At 33.2% G+C, this 19,212-nt stretch overlaps 1 protein-coding gene across 1 annotated transcript in view; it reads left to right on the top strand.

The window, feature by feature from the left end:
- Positions 1 to 19,212, top strand: part of KIAA0825 (KIAA0825 ortholog) — a 190,253-nt gene that overhangs the window by 61,785 nt on the left and 109,256 nt on the right. Inside the window, exons 4-5 of the mRNA XM_043593653.1 lie at positions 6 to 174; positions 3,154 to 3,823. Of these exons, the coding sequence (XP_043449588.1) occupies positions 6 to 174; positions 3,154 to 3,823 (839 nt within the window). The remainder of the gene's footprint in view (positions 1 to 5; positions 175 to 3,153; positions 3,824 to 19,212) is intronic.

Here is a 19,212-nt window from a genome sequence, read left to right as displayed (position 1 = left end):
TATAGCATAGAACATTGCATTAAAGAAATACAATCTGAAGTTAACAAGCAGTGTCCAGATGTGCAGCTGCAAACGACAACTGACTGTTTTGAGTGGCTAGATAACTACAATTATAATTCATCCAAGTCACCTTCCATTCCCCATGGAGATTTGATAAAATTCCTCACAACACTGGTAAAAAAACAAAAAAAAAAAAAATCCTTTGTTTTATAGTGAGGTGGGTGGGTGAACAGGAATATAATTCATTCAGCTTCTTATATGTAAATATTTTAGTGACCTTGTTATCCTACCATATCTAGGGGTTGGGGTTTTGTTTGGTTTCTGTATCCCCAGTGGAGTACAGTGAGCTGTTTGTTTTTTACCTTTTACAATGATTTGTATCAATAGAATGAAGTTTTATATAAATGGAGATTAAACATTGTAATTCCAAAATGTGTAGATACGTACCACACATTTGTCTACCAGAAAAGTTCATATTTATTATGTTTTATGTCCTTCACAACCACTCATCTTCTCTGTGCTTATTATTAAGCATAATGAGATCACCGTTGATTGTATCTTTTAAGTTGCCTTGTCTATCATTCTGTGTATTCCCAAACTGCAGGCATACCCAGTTTTTTCAAGCAAGGCAGTAATTTCTACAAGACCACTGTTAATTGATGGGGAAATACTACATTGGTCATTCTTTGATACTGACCACTCACTATGTTAGGATGTGTTTGTAGCCATGCAGTAAGAACACTTACTTTATTACCCCTATATCTACAAGGAGTAGCTTGCAACAACAGTTTCCCAAAGAAACAGCATGATTGTTAGAAAGCAGTATGTCTGTGGCTATGGTTTTAATTTTCTTTAGGGGGAAAAAGGCACTGTTTTCGTCTAAACATCAAACATTGACTAAGGCAGATGTGGAAAATATCTTGAGGTTGTAGATGGCTTAGGATGACAGAATCAGATGAAAAGTTTTTGGCTATTGTTATTATTGCAGATGTCTCTTTAATGTTTACAAAGTAATAGGAGGAAGAGAAAGGAAGACTATGTGCCCTGAAGCCTATTCTTTTAAGAAAATCCCCTCACCCATTATCTCTTGAAGGTGCAGGCTTGAAGAATAAATATGGACATAGTTATTCCTTTAATTTCTATTAAGAGCCATGTGTATTGAATTTCATTAATATTGATGTAATAATGCTTTCTCATTTAATTAAAAGCAAAAGCTTTTAATTATCTTTTAATCTGTCACACATAAGTCATTCTGTATTCACTGCAGGGCAAAGGCCGCTTTAGTTTTGCTCAAATTCATTAAACTGATAGGGTTGTTCCAGACCTAGGTTTTTTTTTTTTTTTTTTTACATAATTGATCGTGTTATTTTGAGGAAAGAACCACATTATTAAACAGATTCTGGTTGAAACGACCTTATTATAAAGTTTTTACATGCTAAAGCTGTCAATCTTAACAGCCATTTTTCATAGCTTTCTTTTTTTAATAGACATTTTTTAATTTATTATCTAAGTACTTAAATAAGAAACAGAGGTTCTCATTATGACAATTATACTGAAGTTATTCTCAAACTTAAGTAGTCATACTATACACGTGTCCTGAACCTATTATTCTTTAAATATTGTTTGATCAAATATTTACAGATTTAGACTGATTAAAAGAAACCCAAGATAGAGGCACTAACATGACTTGTTTGTTTCATAGAATTTACCATTTTTTCTAGAAGTATCAAAAGCACTAAATAGAGAGGGATGAGAGAGAGAGAGAAGCTTCAGAAAGATCAGTGCACTTTGTGGCTCTCTGGAGTGTAGTAGAAAGAACATAGATAGGGAGAATGAAGCCACGGATTCATTCTTGGTCTTGTGCTTTACTGTGTGTGACATTTGGAAATTACCTTAAACATGTTGCATGTTAGTGTCCTTATCTGCAAACTGGGTTTCTAAATATCTGTATCACAGAATTTTTATTGTGAATAAGCCAAAGACATGATAGATAAGTGCTTTTTATATAATAAAATACCATCTCTCTCTCTCTCTCTCTCTCTCTCTCTCTCTCTCTCTCTCTCTCTCTATCTATCTATATTACATATGGAACATTAAATTGGATAGAGCACTGCTTAGAATGGCTTCAGAGCAAATTCCTGGAATTCGCATGACTTCTGCATAATTCTGAATCATACATAATACCTGTGGTATCTTTGTCAATAGGAAATTTCAAAGCCAGCCTTATTTAATGCCACTTGAATTTTGCTTCCAGTTTTCTTAGAATCAGCTTGTTACTACTCAGAGAATATAAACTAATTTCAGTGCTACCTGAAAGAGACAAAATTAGGAAATTCAGCATGTAAGGAGAATGTGAGCATGTAATACAAGGTCTAAAAAGAAAGTAACTTTTTATTCCTTTACTATTCATAATTATACCTATCATTGTTTTCTGGCAACACAGAAGGCATAAAGGAATAATTTTGTATCATCTTTTGGGGAATGATTCTGAGAGTATTTTTCCCCATATTGAGTTACTTCTCTTTTTGGAGAGAACTGAAATATTCTCAGATTAATTTCCAAAGTAAAATATTTCTTAACATGGCTCTCGAAAAGGGACTTAAATGAAAGTTAATGTCTTTATATTATATTTTATTTCTCAGGATGGCAGGTATTAGTAACCTCTGGGCACAGACTATATTTAAAGGTCTCCATTTTGTATGTTCATTTGGGGTTCTATAATAATAGATATGCTTATTCAGGCATGAAAATTTTCTACCAGGAATCACTTAGGGACATAATCTTGAGTTTATTTTGTCAGAGGAATACATTTCAATCAACGTTTTGCTATAGGTTTTTATTTAGAATTTTCAAGCTGCAGCTCAGATTATATTGGGGATAGATAACAATGAGGGCTGAAAACTATATTATGTTTGGAAGGCTAACTGAAAATATAGATCATCACCTGAGCATGCATAATTTAACGGATCATAAAGCTAACCTTCTAAAATACCTGAATTGATTAAATTCCAAATGCAAAAAACACAAAAAACAACAACAAAAAAAACCTTGAAGACCATTTGAGTATTGATTCTAAATTGAAATGAATTAGTATGAAATTGTGTGACTCTTACAGCTAATCACATTTCTCATGTTATAATTTACTTTTATTAGCAAGATTCGTTGAAGAGTGAACTAAATCAAGAAGAAGTGATACTGGATTTACTTTGGGATCTCTCCTGCCAGAGCAGCGTTTCGTTCCCGGCAACTCTAAGTGGAGCATCTTTCCATTTCCTCTCTCGGACTTCTCTTCATTCTGTGGAAGATGATTCCTCCATGGATGTACAGTCTATCTGGGATAACATAAGACTACATCTTCGACGCTTCTTAGTGAACAAATTACAAACCCATAATGAAATCATCAATTCACAGCACAAAAGTTGGTTGAAAAAGCAGTGCATACAACAACTGTTGTTTCTTTATCCAGAATCAGAAGTTATAATCAAGTACCAAAGCATACAGAATAAACTGTTGGCTGAGCTCCTGCAGAACTGTTTTCCTGCTTATAGCAGAGAATTGAATTTAGACATAATGGCTCATGGATACCAAAGTACTATGCTTAGGTTATACTCAATGATAAAAGAAGATTTTAACACACTACACGAAATTTTAGCTCCCACCTCAACTTTGAAATTCATTAAAGAAACTTACCTGGATACTGTTGCAGAAGAAATGGCAAAGTTTCTTGAAAATTTTTGTGAGCTGCAATTCAAAGAAAGTGCTATCCGTGTGATTAAAACAAGCAAGAGCTCCAGCAGGCATAGAGGATCAGTGCATGCTTTGGGTTAGTGATTTTTTAAATTTGTTCGGTTTGACTTAAGCCTTTTGATACCTTTAATTTTCTAACATTTTTCTATTTGGTGAAACTTACTGCAAACTTAAAACTAAATCAGAAAATAAATATTATGAAATTTTTCAGTGCACATTTCTCTTCTGCATTTCTTTTTCTGTAGGTATAGTCCTAGACGTGCTTTTCTTCCTGTCCTTTAAATTGTTAAAGATATTGAAAATGTAAGTCAAAAATGTTGCCAGTAAGAGTTTTGGTTTTTTTGATTGCATAAATTACTGGGTGAAACTGTTTATATATATATATATATATATATATATATATATATATATATATATATATAAACAGTTTTTTTGGTTTTTTTGATTGCATAAATTACTGGGTGAAACTGTTTATATATATATATATATATATATGAATCAATATTCTCATATATGTAACAGAAAAGTATAATTCTTAACCCATTGTATCTTCCCAACCTGAAACACATTAGGTAAAGAGAATTGTTAAAGATTTGTTGAAATTCACATGAACTAAAATTGGACGTTTAGAATTGTATTCTTTTAGTCAATTCCAATAAAGAGCTATTGTGAAATGGTAACTATAAAAGTCTATATTATAATTGGTCACAGAGGCATAACATTTTAAAAGTTCCTCTAGTATCATTTCTATAAGAATATCCATAAAGAAAAGGTGATTTGAAAATTCCTAATTTTATATAAAAGGTAAAGGAAAAAAGAAATTATTGTGATATAATAAACTTTTCTGTCACCATTTTAATTTCCCACTAGTGGAGAAAAATCACGATAAAAATATTATTTTTTAAAATTGTTAGTCATGCACGGGGTGCCTGGGTGGCGCAGTCGGTTAAGCGTCCGACTTCAGCCAGGTCACGATCTCGTGGTCTGTGAGTTCGAGCCCCGCATCGGGCTCTGGGCTGATGGCTCAGAGCCTGGAGCCTGTTTCCGATTCTGTGTCTCCCTCTCTCTCTGCCCTTCCCCCGTTCATGCTCTGTCTCTCTCTGTCCCAAAAATAAATAAACGTTGAAAATTATTAGTCATGCTTTTATGTAAAAATTCTGAGGTATATTTCTAAATAGGTACATAAACTATAGTTTTTAAGCATTTGAAAATTGTTATTTGGTGAATTGCTGTCTTTGAATTTATGATCACTTTTAAAAATTTCCATAGCTCACCATATTTTTACATACCTTCCTTAATAAAATGCCAGAATACCAAAATACTGTGATATGTGAATTTTCAAGTAGTTTAATGTTTTATCTTATATTTTTTTATTTTCCTCTGGAAGCTATATCATATCACAGAACAGACATGCATCAGCCAACTTTAGGTTATGGCAGAATGCAAAGTCAGCTAATTTAGGAACATTACAGTTTTGCTCAAAGCAAATAGATTTTCATTTTAATTGTTACATAAATTTTAAATGCATTTCATGAGTGTACTTATTTTCTAAAAATTTTTATATTCTCTAAAAGAATTCCTGCTTACTTGTAAAGTGTTTAAAACATGAAAGTTTTATATATGCTAAATATAGTTTATAACAGAAGAAAAGATCCATATGGTTGAAAATATGTGTAAGTTGCTATGGAGTCTTTAGGGCTGATATTGAGGTGTTTTCTCATTCGTGAGAGAAAACTATGTGTGTAGGCTTTAACACCAAAATTTGAAACATTTTCTGCAAGTCTAGGTGCACTGATCTTTCTCAAGCTCCTTTATCTAACCGTTGGAGTAAATCACTTGTTAAATTAATACTTTCCATATGCCAGGCACTGTGCCACATGCATTCTTTTTCTTATTATCTCAATTTCATAAACAGAGAAAGAAGCTTAGAAACATTAACTTGCTCTGGGCCATGTTGTACAGAGTCAGAATTCATATGTTGGTCTTCATGTCTCCAAGACCCGTGTACTTAACCATCATGCGATTGGACCTTATTTTAAGGTGTATAGTGCTTTGTCGCTTGCAAAAGAGATTTCAGACAACACTGTTCAGGTGGACTACCTGAAAATCAATTTGGTGCAGCTTTATTGAGCATTTAACATTGGCAAGGAATATAGCAGCTTCCATGTTTAAGGTTCTGAGCTAGACCCACTAGGGGAAGAAAACAAAATGAGTAACTGCTTCTAATGTAGTATAAGAACTGCTAAACTAATTCTTAATGGATCAACCATATTTGCTATTAATATCTGACCCAATGACCAAATTTTATTTATCAAGGAAATATACTTTGAGATAAGTGAAATAACGTAATGATAAACATTCTTTATAAATATTAATACAATTACAATAACTTATAGCCCTATTAGAATAAAGTCTACATTGACTTGAACGGGTTGTACATTGTATTATCTTTATGTTTTTAAGAACTCTTGAGGGTCTTCAATAATTTTTTTTATGTTTTATTTTTTGAGAGAGAGAGCAAGTTGAGGAGGGGCAGAGAGAGGAGGGGGACAGAGCATCTGAAGTGGGCTCTGCGTTGACAGACTGACACCAGCAAGCCTGACATGGGGCTCAAACCCATGAATTGCAACATTATGATCTGAGTCCAAGTCAGACGCTCAACTCACAGACCCACCCAGGCACCCCTAGATAGATAGATAGATAGATAGATAGATAGATAGATAGATAGATAGATAGATAGATATAGGTATAGATATCTATCATTATATATATCTATAAGATATAAGATATCTATATATCTTAATGTATATTTGTATCTTTATGCTCACCAAGACTTATTTTGCCTGAAACTATAGAAAAGATTTTCCCTAAGATAACAATAGCTAACATTTATTGCACCAAACATTGATGTGATTATCTCATTTAATCCTAACCAACCAACAAGGTAGGTGCCGTTGTTATCTCTATTACACAGTGAGGAAACTAAGGCATAGAGATAATTAATTTGGTCAAGATTACAGAAGGAAGCCAGGACTCAAACTGTCTAACTGCAGATCCTCTGCTATGTCACTGTGCTCCACTGCCTGAAAGAACGAGATAGAAATAGCTCATTCTGTTAAAAAAAAAACACTCTGCTCTGAATTCTCCATATTGCTAACTCTACTTTAGTGCAGCCATTGTTTTACTTTTTCTAAACCATCTCACCCTCTTCTCATCTGATGACTATATAACACTAATTTGAAAGTATTTTTCTTATAATTCCTATTTTGTAACCTATTGATCTATCTTAAGCAGGCGTTGTATGTACACCATTCTTTTTTCTTCCAGCTTTATTGAGATATAATTGACATATAACATTGTGTAAGTTTAAAATTTACAATGTGTGATTGGATACACTTATGTGTTTTGTTAGTTACCACCACAGCATTAGCTAATATCTCCATCATGTCACATAATTACCATTACTTTCTGGTGGTGAGAACATTTAAGATTTACTCTCTTAACAACTTTCAACGACTTAATACACTATTATTAAGTATATTCACAGTGTTGTACATTAGAGCCTCAGAAATGATTACTCTAACTAGAAATTTGTACCCTTTGATCAACATTTTGCCATTTCCCCCATTCCCCAGCCCCTGCTAACCACCATAATACTGTTTCTATGAATTCAGGTTTTTTTTTATTTCACATATAAATGTAGCTATACAATATTTGTCTTTTCTCTGTCAGACATTTCACTTAGCTTAATGCCTTCAAGTTCCATCTATGTTGTTGCAAATTTCAGGATTTCCTTTCTTTTTCATGGCTGAATAATATTCCATCATATATTTGTGGGGTGTGTGTGTGTGTGTGTGTGTATCTCCATATAGGGACACTTGGGTTGTTTCCATATCTTGACTATTATGGTTAATGCTGTAATGAATATGGGAGTACAGATATGTCTTCAATATCCTCTTTTCATTTCCTTTGGATATATACCCAGAAGTGAGATTGCTGTTGGTAGTTCTTTTTGTTTTGTTTTGTTTTCTTTTATTTTTTGAAGAACCCCGTCCTTTTTTTCACAGTGAAGATACCAGTTTATATTCCCACGAACAGTGCACACAGGTTTCCTTTTCTTCATAGTCTCATCAATACTTGTCATGTCTTGTCGTTTTGATGATAACCAGTCTAACAGTTGTGAGGTTATATCTCATTGTGGTTTTTATTTGAATTTTCTGCTGATTACTGATGTTGACCATCTTTTTATGTAGCTGTTGGCCATTTTGTATATCTTCTTTGGAAAAATGTCTATTCAGGTCCATTGGCCTTTCTAAAATTTTGTTGTTATTGAGTTGTATGAGTTCTTTATATATTTTGGATATTAATCCACTATTAGATAGATGGTTTGCAAATATTTTCTCCCTACTATAGGTTGCTTTTTCATTTTGTAGATTATTTATTGTGCTGTGGAGAAGCTTTTTAGTTTGGTGTAGTCCCATGCTATTTTTGCTTTTGTTGCTTGTGCTTGTGGTATCACATCCAAAGAATCATTGCCAAGACCAGTGTCAAGGAGCAAAGGAAAAAAACTGCTTTCTTCTAGGAGTTTTACAGTTTCGGGTTTATATTTAAATCCATTATGCATTAATTTTTATGAGTGTTGTAAGATAGGGTCCAATTTCGTGTGATTATCCAGTTTTCCCAGCACCATTTATTTAATCCTTTCCTAATTGAGTATTCTTGGTTCCCTTTTCAAATCTTAATTGACCATATACCTGAGGGTTTATTTCAGGGGTCTTGATTCTGTTCCTTTGGGTCTGTGTCTGTTTTGTGCCAATACCATTCTGTTTTCATTTATGAGTTTGCAGTATATTTTGAATCAGGAATGTGATGCCTCTGACTGTTCTTCTTTCTCAGGATTGGTTTGGCTATTTGAGGTCTTTGTAGTTCCATACAAATTTTAGGATTATTTTTTTTCCACATTGAAAATTTTTTAATTTTTTTTTTCTAAGTAACCTCTACCTCTGTTGTGGATCTTGAATTCACAATCCCAAGACCAAGAGTTGTGCACTCCACTGACTGAGCCAGCCAGGTGCCCCTGCATTGAAATTCTGATAGAGAATTGAATCTATAGATGGCTTTGGATAGTATGGATTTTTAACAGTTTTAATTCTTTCAATCCACGAAATCCAGTATTTTTCCATTTCTTTATATCTTCTTCGATTTCTTTCCTCAAAGTCTTATTTTTTCAGTATACAGATCTTCAACTTTCTTCGTTTAATGTATTCCTAAATACTTCATTTTTTTTGGTGCTGCTGTGAATGGGATTGTTTATTTTTTCAGATACTTCATTGTTAGTATATGGAAACGCAACTGATTTCTGGGGGCACCTGGGTGGGCTTAGTCGGTTCGGCAACTTGGTTTTGGTTCAGGTCATGATCTCACAGTTCATGGGTTCAAACCCCGTGTTGGGCTCTGCACTGACAGCATGGAATCTGCATGGGACCCTTTCTGTTTCTCCTTCTCTCTCTCTCTCTTTCTCTCTCTCTTTCTCTCTCTGCCCTTCCCCCACTTGCACATGTTCTCTCTCTCAAAAATAAACATTAAAAAAAAATAAATACAACTAGTTTCTGTATGTTGATTTTATACCCTAATCGCTTCTCGGCCTTTTGGCGAAGATCAAGTGTGATTTTATACCCTGAAACTACTGAGTTTGTTGATTAATTCTAACAATTTTTTAGTGGAGTCTTTAGAATTTTCTATGTAAGATTATATCATGTGCAAACAAAGACAATTTCACTCTTCCCCCCCCCCCCCCTTGATTTGAATGCATTTTATTTCTTTATCTTGCCTGATTGTCCTGGCTAGGACTTCTAGTATTATGTTGAATAGGAATGGTGAGAATGGGCACCCTTGTCTTATTCCTGATCTTAGAGGAAGATGTTTCAATCTTTATGTATATACTACCATGTTCTTGATGAGCAAATTCACTGAGAATTTGGTATAGAGGGAATAGAATTTGGGTATAGGTATAGGGTATAGAATTTGAAAGGATGTGTATTTTGTCAAATGCCTTTCTACATCTATAGAGAATATCATATGATTTTTATTTTTTAAATGTGGTGTTTCACATTGATTAATTTACATAGGTTAAACCATCCTTGTACCCCAAGGATAAATCCAACTTGATCTTGGTATATAATTCTTTTAATGTGGAGTTGAATTCGGTTTGCTAATATTTTGTTTAGAATTTTTGCATCTATATTCATCAAGAATACTGGTCTGTAGTTTGCTTTCATGTAGTATCCTTATCTGACTTTGGTGTCAGTGTAATGTTTGACCTTGTTAGTTGAGTTTGGGAGTGCTGCTCCTTCTTTATGTATATACTACCATGTTCTTGATGAGCAATTTGAACCTATTGAATCCTTAACTGCCTTTGATTCTTTAGGTGGATTGAGGACTGGTTTTTTCCCTGAATGGTCTATAAATTATTTATTTACACATACATATAAACATATGTGTATTTTCATCTCTATTTATAATATAGAGATAGAGAGATAGCATTGCTTGGGTATCAAAAATAAGTAGAGATAACATTACTTGAATATCAAAAAAAGTTACAGCTTTTTATTGTGTATAAGGCTTTACACATGTGAATTCATTAGTCTTTGAACAACCCTTCATAATATTCATATTTTAAATATGAGAAAACTGAGATTTATAAAGGTAAATCTTTTCCAAGGCCATACATTATTATTTTCTAATAATCCACAGAAAGGGAATTTCATTGTTTGCAGTTATTTGGTATATTATTTTGATATACTGCTAAATTCCATGGCAAAAACTGTACAAGGAACATGATAATTAGCATAAAAATGATTTTCCAGACGCTTTCATGTTTTCTTTTTGATTTTAACATTTCTGTGTTGTACTCTCAAATTTTTTGCTTTTTTTTTGTTGACAGTGATTCATAACTGACTCATAATTTGCTTGTGCATATTAATTCAGAAACTGACTAGAGGCACTTTTTATTCTATTTTATTTTATTTTACCAGCTGGCCCTTCTGGTGGTGGTGGGTGTTTACTTGCACACCCCAGAGTGACTTCCACCTGCAACCGCAGCTGGGTATTGATTCAACAACGATAAAGTACCTGGCAGACACTGAATTTTATTTTGTATAAGCTAATCCCTTGACTTGAATTGCACATCTTGGCATTGTATGGTAACCTTTCTTATGGTTTTATAATTTTTATTTCTTTGAGAGTATGTGTAGTGTTATAATATATTTAGAAGTATATGGCTTGTATATTCTGTAATTTGAAGAAAATGATGAAATAATGTCAATATAAATATTGTAGGATCTTTGTGATTTGGTGATCTATCCTAGAAAAGAGTAATATAATTTTTGCAGATACTCTTTTACAAAGTTTCAAGAATGATTTAAGAACCCAGACTTTGCCAATAATTCTGATTTGTGTTCTTACAGTTTCTCTAATAATTTTTGGAGAAAATTATCAATTATTTTATAACAATTTGTAATGTAGTGTTTTTTCATTTAATTTATAAGGCTTTAAATTTTTATTTAAAGTCAAAATAAACAACTTTCTTGAAGCTAGAAATTTACCTTTTGTATTTTGACTGTAACCTGATTGCTTATTACCTGGGAAGTCAAGTCCATATTTACACATGTGCATGTGTCATCCAAATTTCAGAATAGTGTCATCCTTATATTGTAACATTTTTTATGTCTACATTTGGAGTGGTAAACTGATCAAATTACTTTTACTTTTTAAAATTATATTTTATTTGAGGGTGCCTGAGTGGCTCAGTTGATTAAGCATCCCACTTCAGCTCAGGTCATGATCTCATAGTTGATGAGTTCAAGCCCCAAGTTGGCTCTGTGCTGACACCTCAGAGCCTGGAGCCTGCTTAGGATTATATGTCTCCCTCTCTCTCTGCCCGTTTCCTGCTTGCACTCTGTCAGTCTCTTTCTCTCTCAAAAATAAACATTAAAAATTATGTTTTTTAAACATAATATATAATACATAATTTTTAAATTATATTTTTATTTGGATTAAAGGAAAGTTACTGCTGTTTTTCTCAATGTTTGAAAAAGAGGATTTGTTTATGTGTAGTAAATTTCAATTATATAAATCCTCTGTATTATATAAAATGATACAATTAGAAGATTTTAATCATAGAATAAATTTTCTGGTCCCTTATACGTCTTTACTCTGAATTTTTTGAGGTTATTGTTAGCTTTGAGAAGGAAAGACTTAAGAGACTACAATACATGCCTTTGAATATTTGGAAGGTTTCTAAAGATCTGCAGTGGTTGTGAGTTTGCAACCAAGTGGCATCTAAAGCCCCTTCCCATTCACAGCCCCTTGCTGTTTTATTTAAGGAAGACAGAGTGAGAAAAACAGAATTTCTCAAGGGATAAACAGATCCTTCAGAGTGAAGAAGACCTTGAAAACAAAATAAAAGTAGAATTTTTGACTGGGGGAGGCTTAGATCACAGTTGGAAAGTAGGCCAGTCTTATAGTTACCCAAATTTCTCTCTTGCTCCTCAAGTAGCTTTGACTAGCTGAGTGGTGACCATCATTCAGGAAAGATGAAGAAGCATCCGGAGGCCAGCCTACAAAATGCGTACAAAAAAGAAGCATTTGTATGAGTACTGTTACAGAAGGTTCCAAGCCTCCATGAAGGACCGCATCTTTCACCCTGTCATGTGCTCCTAAGACCGAAGGGAAGAGCTTTGTTAACTCTGATGACATTTATGCTTTCTATCCCCCCCACTAGTAGAAGCTGAAATTCCAAATAATAGAAAATAGTAATGGGGAAAAAGAATTCATAAGAGAAAGTAGGATCTTTTTTCAAATTATTACAAATTCTTGTAAAATCATAATGTAGTTCCAGGTTTTGTAGCATTGTTAAATTCCAAAAAGTGATATTGTTGCTCAGGTTTTTTTCCCCCACTGCTTTATCGTAATTGCCATGTTTAATGAAATACTGGTGCATTCCTTGTCTACAGTTATACCTTGGCTCTCAGAAGATGAAAAGCGTACTTACTGGGAGTCAAGGGTGCTGGTCCTGAATCTCCCACCCCTTTGTTTTGTGACCTTAGATAAGTCATTTAACCTTTTCAAATTTCTTAATGGATAAAATTTAAAGGTTATATTAGGGAACATCTAAACTCTACTACACTTTCTCAGGCTCTGCGACATGGAAATCATTCCACAGCCAGATTTTATACCTACAGTTTGTCATTGGAAGCTGTCACATTTATTTTCTGTACTGACAGTACAGATGTGTAAACTGGCTAAAGATGTGATTTTGTTCGTCACAGAAGCAGGTAGAAAAATTTCTTTTAGATCTTTATCTGTATGATTTTTCTTCCCCAAGTGAAACTTGAAAATCACTATATGAAAACTGCCCACCTCCTGTGGTTGCGTTTTTTTTTTTTTTATCAAGATGGGAGGGTGAAGAGAGGAGTAGGTAATTAAGCAAAAACAAGAAGTCGAGTCTCCCCTTCCAGCTAACATCTGAAGCTTTTCCTAGTAATTATTTTTTGGGTTTCCCTTCTGATCCCACAACCAAGTGTTTTAATTTTGTTTTATTTGTAGTTTCTATTTTTATTTATTTATATTTTTGCAGGAACATTTTTAATCGTATTATTGAAAATTAAGATCACAGGCGAGGACTGGAAATGCAATTATTATTCTGTATTGTCAATTAAAAAGAAATCCATATGCCTTTTCTCTGGCATGTATTTAAAGCAGACAAGGCAGGAATTTAATGATAACTTGTGTTTTTTCCTGGGGAAGAACCAGCTTATTTCTGCAAGCCCATAGGCATGGGCGATACTTTTTCTCTAAAAACCTCTCCGTATCCATACAAATCTTTGTGTAAGTACAAAATAAAAGCCTCAGAATTAAGCGTATAAAGCATAGAGGAAAGAGCTTGTCCTAAAAGACCGTGGGTAAGAATTTCACGAGGCATATTATAGTAAAACAATTACGCATGTTGAACTTCTATAAATAATTCTATTTCTCTTTTTCTTTTCTTTTCTTTCTTTCTTTCTTTCTTTCTTTCTTTTTTTTTTTTTTTTTTTTTTTTTACACATAAAGAACATCAAAAGTGATGATTTGAAGTTTTGGCATCATTGATCCATCCTACAGCCTTTCCTCCAGTCAGTTTTGTTACATGGCGCCTTCATATGTTACCGTGACCATGTCATCAGCTGAGAGAAGGAGTCTTGTCTTCCCTTTGTCTGAGCCAGGAGGGCCTTCTCCCTCCATTCAGTCTACTTCCTGTACTGTTGATCTCTACCTAGTAGAAGTATACAGGTGGTCCATTAGGGTGATGGTAAAAATGAACTGTTCATTTTTATTTCATACTTTATGAATTCAGGCAGAACAGGACAAATTCTTCAAGCCATTTAAGATGGTGTTTTGTGTGTTAAAAGTCATTCCCAGCCATTTTGATTCTTGAGTTTTGATAAGGCACATATCACTTAGGATCTGTTTTGTGGGAAATACTTGACTAAAGTATACACTTTGCAAAGGATGGTACTCAACATGAATGCAACATTAATGTTCAATAGTATTTCCCCCTCGATCATTTTTACTTTTCCTTATTATCGGTTTACAAATATATAAAGTCATTTATATGATGGACTATTTTTTTAAGTGCTTTTAATTTATCATGTACTGTGCTAAGTATTGTATATACTGGTATACCATTTACTCAACATCTCTGAAAAGTTGGTTATTATCTGTATTTTATAGATAAAAAACAGAGTTTGGACAGGTTAAATAGCTTGTTCAAAGTCCCACTTCAGAAAATACCTCAGCTGGTATCGAAGGCCTTTTCTGAATTATAACTAAGCTCATTCTCTTAACTACTGTAATTTCTGTCTTTTTCTTAATTCCCTTGTAAGATAAATAATCCTTTTATGTACAATTTGAAGAGTAATTCCCACTTTAACCACAATTCCGACTTCTGTTTTGAACTTTCTGGAATTGCAACGTGTATATTTATTTCTCTACATGTAAAATTAAACAAATTTGTATTTTGGAAAGAACTAAGTAATAGAGTACAAAGTTCCATCACTGGATTTTCTCTTTGGAAAAAATTTGGGAAGAAAAAGAACTACCCAAGACTTTACATAGTAACACATGCAAAGGAAAGTAATTTTTGACTTAATATTTTTTAAAAAATGTATCTAAAGGAGACTCATTTTATTCCTAGAGATGCAGTTAAGCTGCTTATATTCAAGCTTTTTGCCAAAGTTAAGCTAAAAGAAACTAAGCTACTGAAATAGTTGAAACAATTATTACCAGGTTTGAGATCCTCTTTAGATTAATAAATAACATTAGTTATTAGATTAATAAATAACCATTAGTTAGCATCATGTTTGCAAGTTGCTTCCACAGTTGTTTGTTTGTTCGAGTTCTCTTTGCCACGTCACCACGCTGAAATTAGTGCAACATTTTCAGTTCTTGTGTTTTGGATGAAAATCAACCATTCTGGCTGGTTAACAAATCAATTTTGAGACAGAACAAAGATTAGAAGAATCATCTCATTGTGTCTCAATGCCTCATAAGAAAATAAACAAAAAGCCGGATGCTAGAATGTTTTTCCCTGAGGTTTTGATGGTGTTTTTATTTTAACTTCTCCCTACTAGAGATTGTGTCATCTGTGAAAATTATTTATTTCATTAAAAACTTGGAGAAAATGACTGAATGTGTAGGTGTATGAGAGAAGGGCGTATGTTATGGGTAGACGTTTGATATTATACAAATGCCTGTATTTATTTACGTTAAACATGTTTTCTGCTACATGGACTCTGTTTTTCTGACCCATTGATTCACCATTAAATGTTCTAGGACCTCTGGGTCTTTGTTCTAAAGACAGGGCAACAAAGATGGAAAGTATATTCCATAAGAAAGAAAGTGGATGCAATTTAGTTGTAGTAATATTTTTGCATTCATACAGCAACAATTAGCAACCACTAAATTGCACTCAGTTATTTACTCCCTCTCTGCTTAGAATACCTGTATGTTTTTCCTACAGATGGAAAGGATATTTTCACTTGCTACATCTTTTAATTATGACATTCAAATATGAAGAATGACAGATGAAATGACTCAGTGGTTTCTCATGAAGGTCATAGGACAGTTTAAGATTTATATGCCTATGAGCCATTCAATAACATTTTTAAAAACTGAAAAAGTAAAAAAAATTAAAATACTGAGATTTTAACCTTTGTTTTTTTTTTAACTTGGAAAAGAAATTGATTAAAATATAAATAAAATGTTAAGAACAAGATGAAAATAATTGAAAAGAATCACTGAAAAGTTTAGAATAAAATTATTCTAAAAGTGAACAAATTTATTTTACAACTATTTTATATTGAACAAAGAAATTGGAGAAATATAAAAGTAATATATATGAGGTCATTGCAAGCCAGAAATTCATATTCTATAGAAAGTGCGTTCCTAAATCACTTTGTAAGCTTGCTAAAATTTTTGTAACTTCTGCTTTCCCTTGCTAGAATTACTTGTTATTCTGTCTTGATTTATGAACATAATAGTAAATGAGAATGCTCAGTTCTGTTGTTTTATATGAAAGCATTTGTGGGTTTTTACATGTAGGGGTGATAAATCCCTAAATTTTTGTTTAACAGATGATCATTTTCCAGTGGATTATTAAAATGTTAAATATTGTTCAATTAACATATTTTTTCCTCAGGTTCTCAGAAAATGTAGTATGTGACTTCTGGCTATTATACTTTTGTTTGTTTGTTTGTTTATTATACTATTAGTCATTGGTACCCAACAAATTTTTTTCACAAATGTTTGAGAAGTAAAGTTTAATAAGCAAACAAACATTGGTAATATTCATTTTAAAATGGAATCATTTTAATAATTGAAAAACTTAATGGTTCTTTTATCAAAACATTCTTTATTATGAAAATCAACTTGGAACATGCACATTAGATATAACATTTTCACTGTCATTGTATATATATGTGCATGAAAATCTTTGACCATCAGTGTCACATCTATGAAGTCAAGTGCTTGGTATAAAACGTATCTTCTGCCTCAAAGCGGGTGTTATTTAACATCTCCACCTACTTTTTTTGAACTCAGAGGAAATCTGTGTCATTTACACCTGGGACTGTTAAAATTCTTTTCCTGAAGTAGTATTTTCTGAGTATGGGCTGATCGCTGAGTGGGGATTTATACAGGAGAAACGGCTAGCAGCTTTGAGAGTTAGACCAATCAGTCCCCTATTGTGGAAATGAGAAAACAATCCTTAGCTTTGGGTAAAATGTTTCAAGTCCTAATGGATTTACAGTCAAATTCTTTTGCCTCTGTCATTCTTAAAATTGAATTTCTTTTCCTTTGTTTATACATATATTTTTAATTTGCTTCTCCTCTTACCAAAACATTCATGGGAACTCTGGTTGAGTATCTAAGTGGAGATCTAAATTATTCACGTAAGGAAACAAAAAGTTATTTAAAATGAAGTACAGTGTATTGCCTCAATCAAAAGCAAAACCTATCAGTGTTTGTTTTTGCAACTTCTTTTTAACATTGAATAAAAACCCATGTGTATTGTTTAGAAAAGTGAAGTTTACTCTATTACTGGTTTAATCTCTTCCACAATTGAACACTAGGAAGTACTAAATTAACAGATAAGTGCTAGTGAGAGATGATACTCTTGGCCTTTGTGTGTGTGTGTGTGTGTGTGTGTGTGTGTGTGTGTGTTTAAAGCAACAAGATAGTTTTGCCTGTTTGTTTTAAAGATTTTCTTTTTTTTTAATTAATCTCTACACCCAAAGTAGGGCTTGGACTTACAACCCCTAGATCAAGAGTTGCGTGCTCTACCAACTGAGCCAGCCAGGTACCCTGATAGTATTGGCTTTGAAATTCTGATGCCAATGAAATATAAAAGACAATATTTTGAAGTTTTGATATTTTAGATCTCTATCACATGATCATACTGAATTGATTTTAGATAACTGGCATTATATTGTTTGTTCTCCAAAGTAGAAATTAAGTTTAAAATTCAGTATTAGGAGCACCTGGCTGGCTCAGTCGGTGGAGCATGTGACTCTCGATCTTGGGGTTGTGAATTCGAGTCCCATGTTGGGTGTGGAGATTACTTAAATAAAATAAAATTCGGTGTTAGCATTTCCATTAGTACAAGGCACACAGTATTCATTCTAGCAGTAATTATTGAAGTGGATACCAAGGTTTGTAAAATAGTCTATCTAGGAAAGAGAAGTTGCCTCTAAATTTTATAATGATCATTGTCAGAGAAAACTATATTGTAAAATTGTTTTATTATGCCTTTCTATATATTTTTTCCAAACTGTACTGAAATCACTTATAATCATTGTTGCAGTTCTTTTTGTAGCACAGTAAAAGAGTGATCCTTCAGCTATTTGAAGAGGGTATATTTTTAATGGACATTTTTCTTATAATTTTTCTTAGTCATGGTTACAAAAGCCATAAAGTTCACAGTTGTTGGTATGTGAGTCTAGTTAGTAGAGCCTGGACCCTGAAGAGAAATAGGAAGACACAGCAGTCATAGTCCTTTTAAGACTAAGTAGCCAAGATCTAATGTGGAATCAGTATGTAAAAATGAGAAGAATCCTTACCCGACTTTATAGACAAGCTATTACTGCACAGATTTGGTTGGAGCTTTATGTTCACTTGAGATCGCTATAAAGAGACTTGTGTTGTCTTTATTGAACTTGAGCAGTTGGCCTTAATATCTCATTATTCAGATTAAACCTATGTTAATTTATACAGTCTTTCTATGTTTATTGATAAGTGATAATCTCATATTTTGCCTTGTTTCTGTGGCATACAGAGAAAATATAAAGCATACACCGTTTATATTTTAATGAAAGGAGCTTGTAGGGATTTGAGTTATAGAAAAATGCATACCTTCTTGACACTATGACTATATCTAAAGACAGAACTAATGAATACTAAATTTGGTTAGGATTACTCAGTCATGAACCAATGCGAGTTTTTGTTTTGTTTTGTTAAATTTTGATCGTGTGCCAAGTTTTCTGAGACACAAAAAGGAAACCAGAAATCAGACAGATGTTCAAAAATATTAAATACCCTGATAAGGTTTGCATCCTTGTGGTTTTCTCTGCTATCCTGACAGTTCTTTAAGGTTCTGTCATTTTCAGTCAACAGAGAGTACATGTGATCAGTGTATCTGATAAACTTGTCAATGCCTCTTTAAAGCAGGATTCCCCAACCTATTCAATTCAGGCTCTCCCCCCCCCCCCCAATTCAAGTATCATCTTGATAAGATAGCTATGTCACAGGCATCTGTGTATAGCCAGCTCAGTCTACAACTAATTTGTGCAGGAAAAAATTAAATCAGGAGGTAAATTATTTCATGATTGCTCATTCCCAACAGAGTTAGGCATCATTCTGAAGAAAATATCA

The sequence above is a fragment of the Prionailurus bengalensis genome, chromosome A1 (genome assembly GCF_016509475.1).
Source record: "Prionailurus bengalensis isolate Pbe53 chromosome A1, Fcat_Pben_1.1_paternal_pri, whole genome shotgun sequence".
Classification (NCBI taxonomy): Eukaryota; Metazoa; Chordata; class Mammalia; order Carnivora; family Felidae; genus Prionailurus; species Prionailurus bengalensis.
This window is presented reverse-complemented; position numbering and strand designations above follow the sequence as displayed.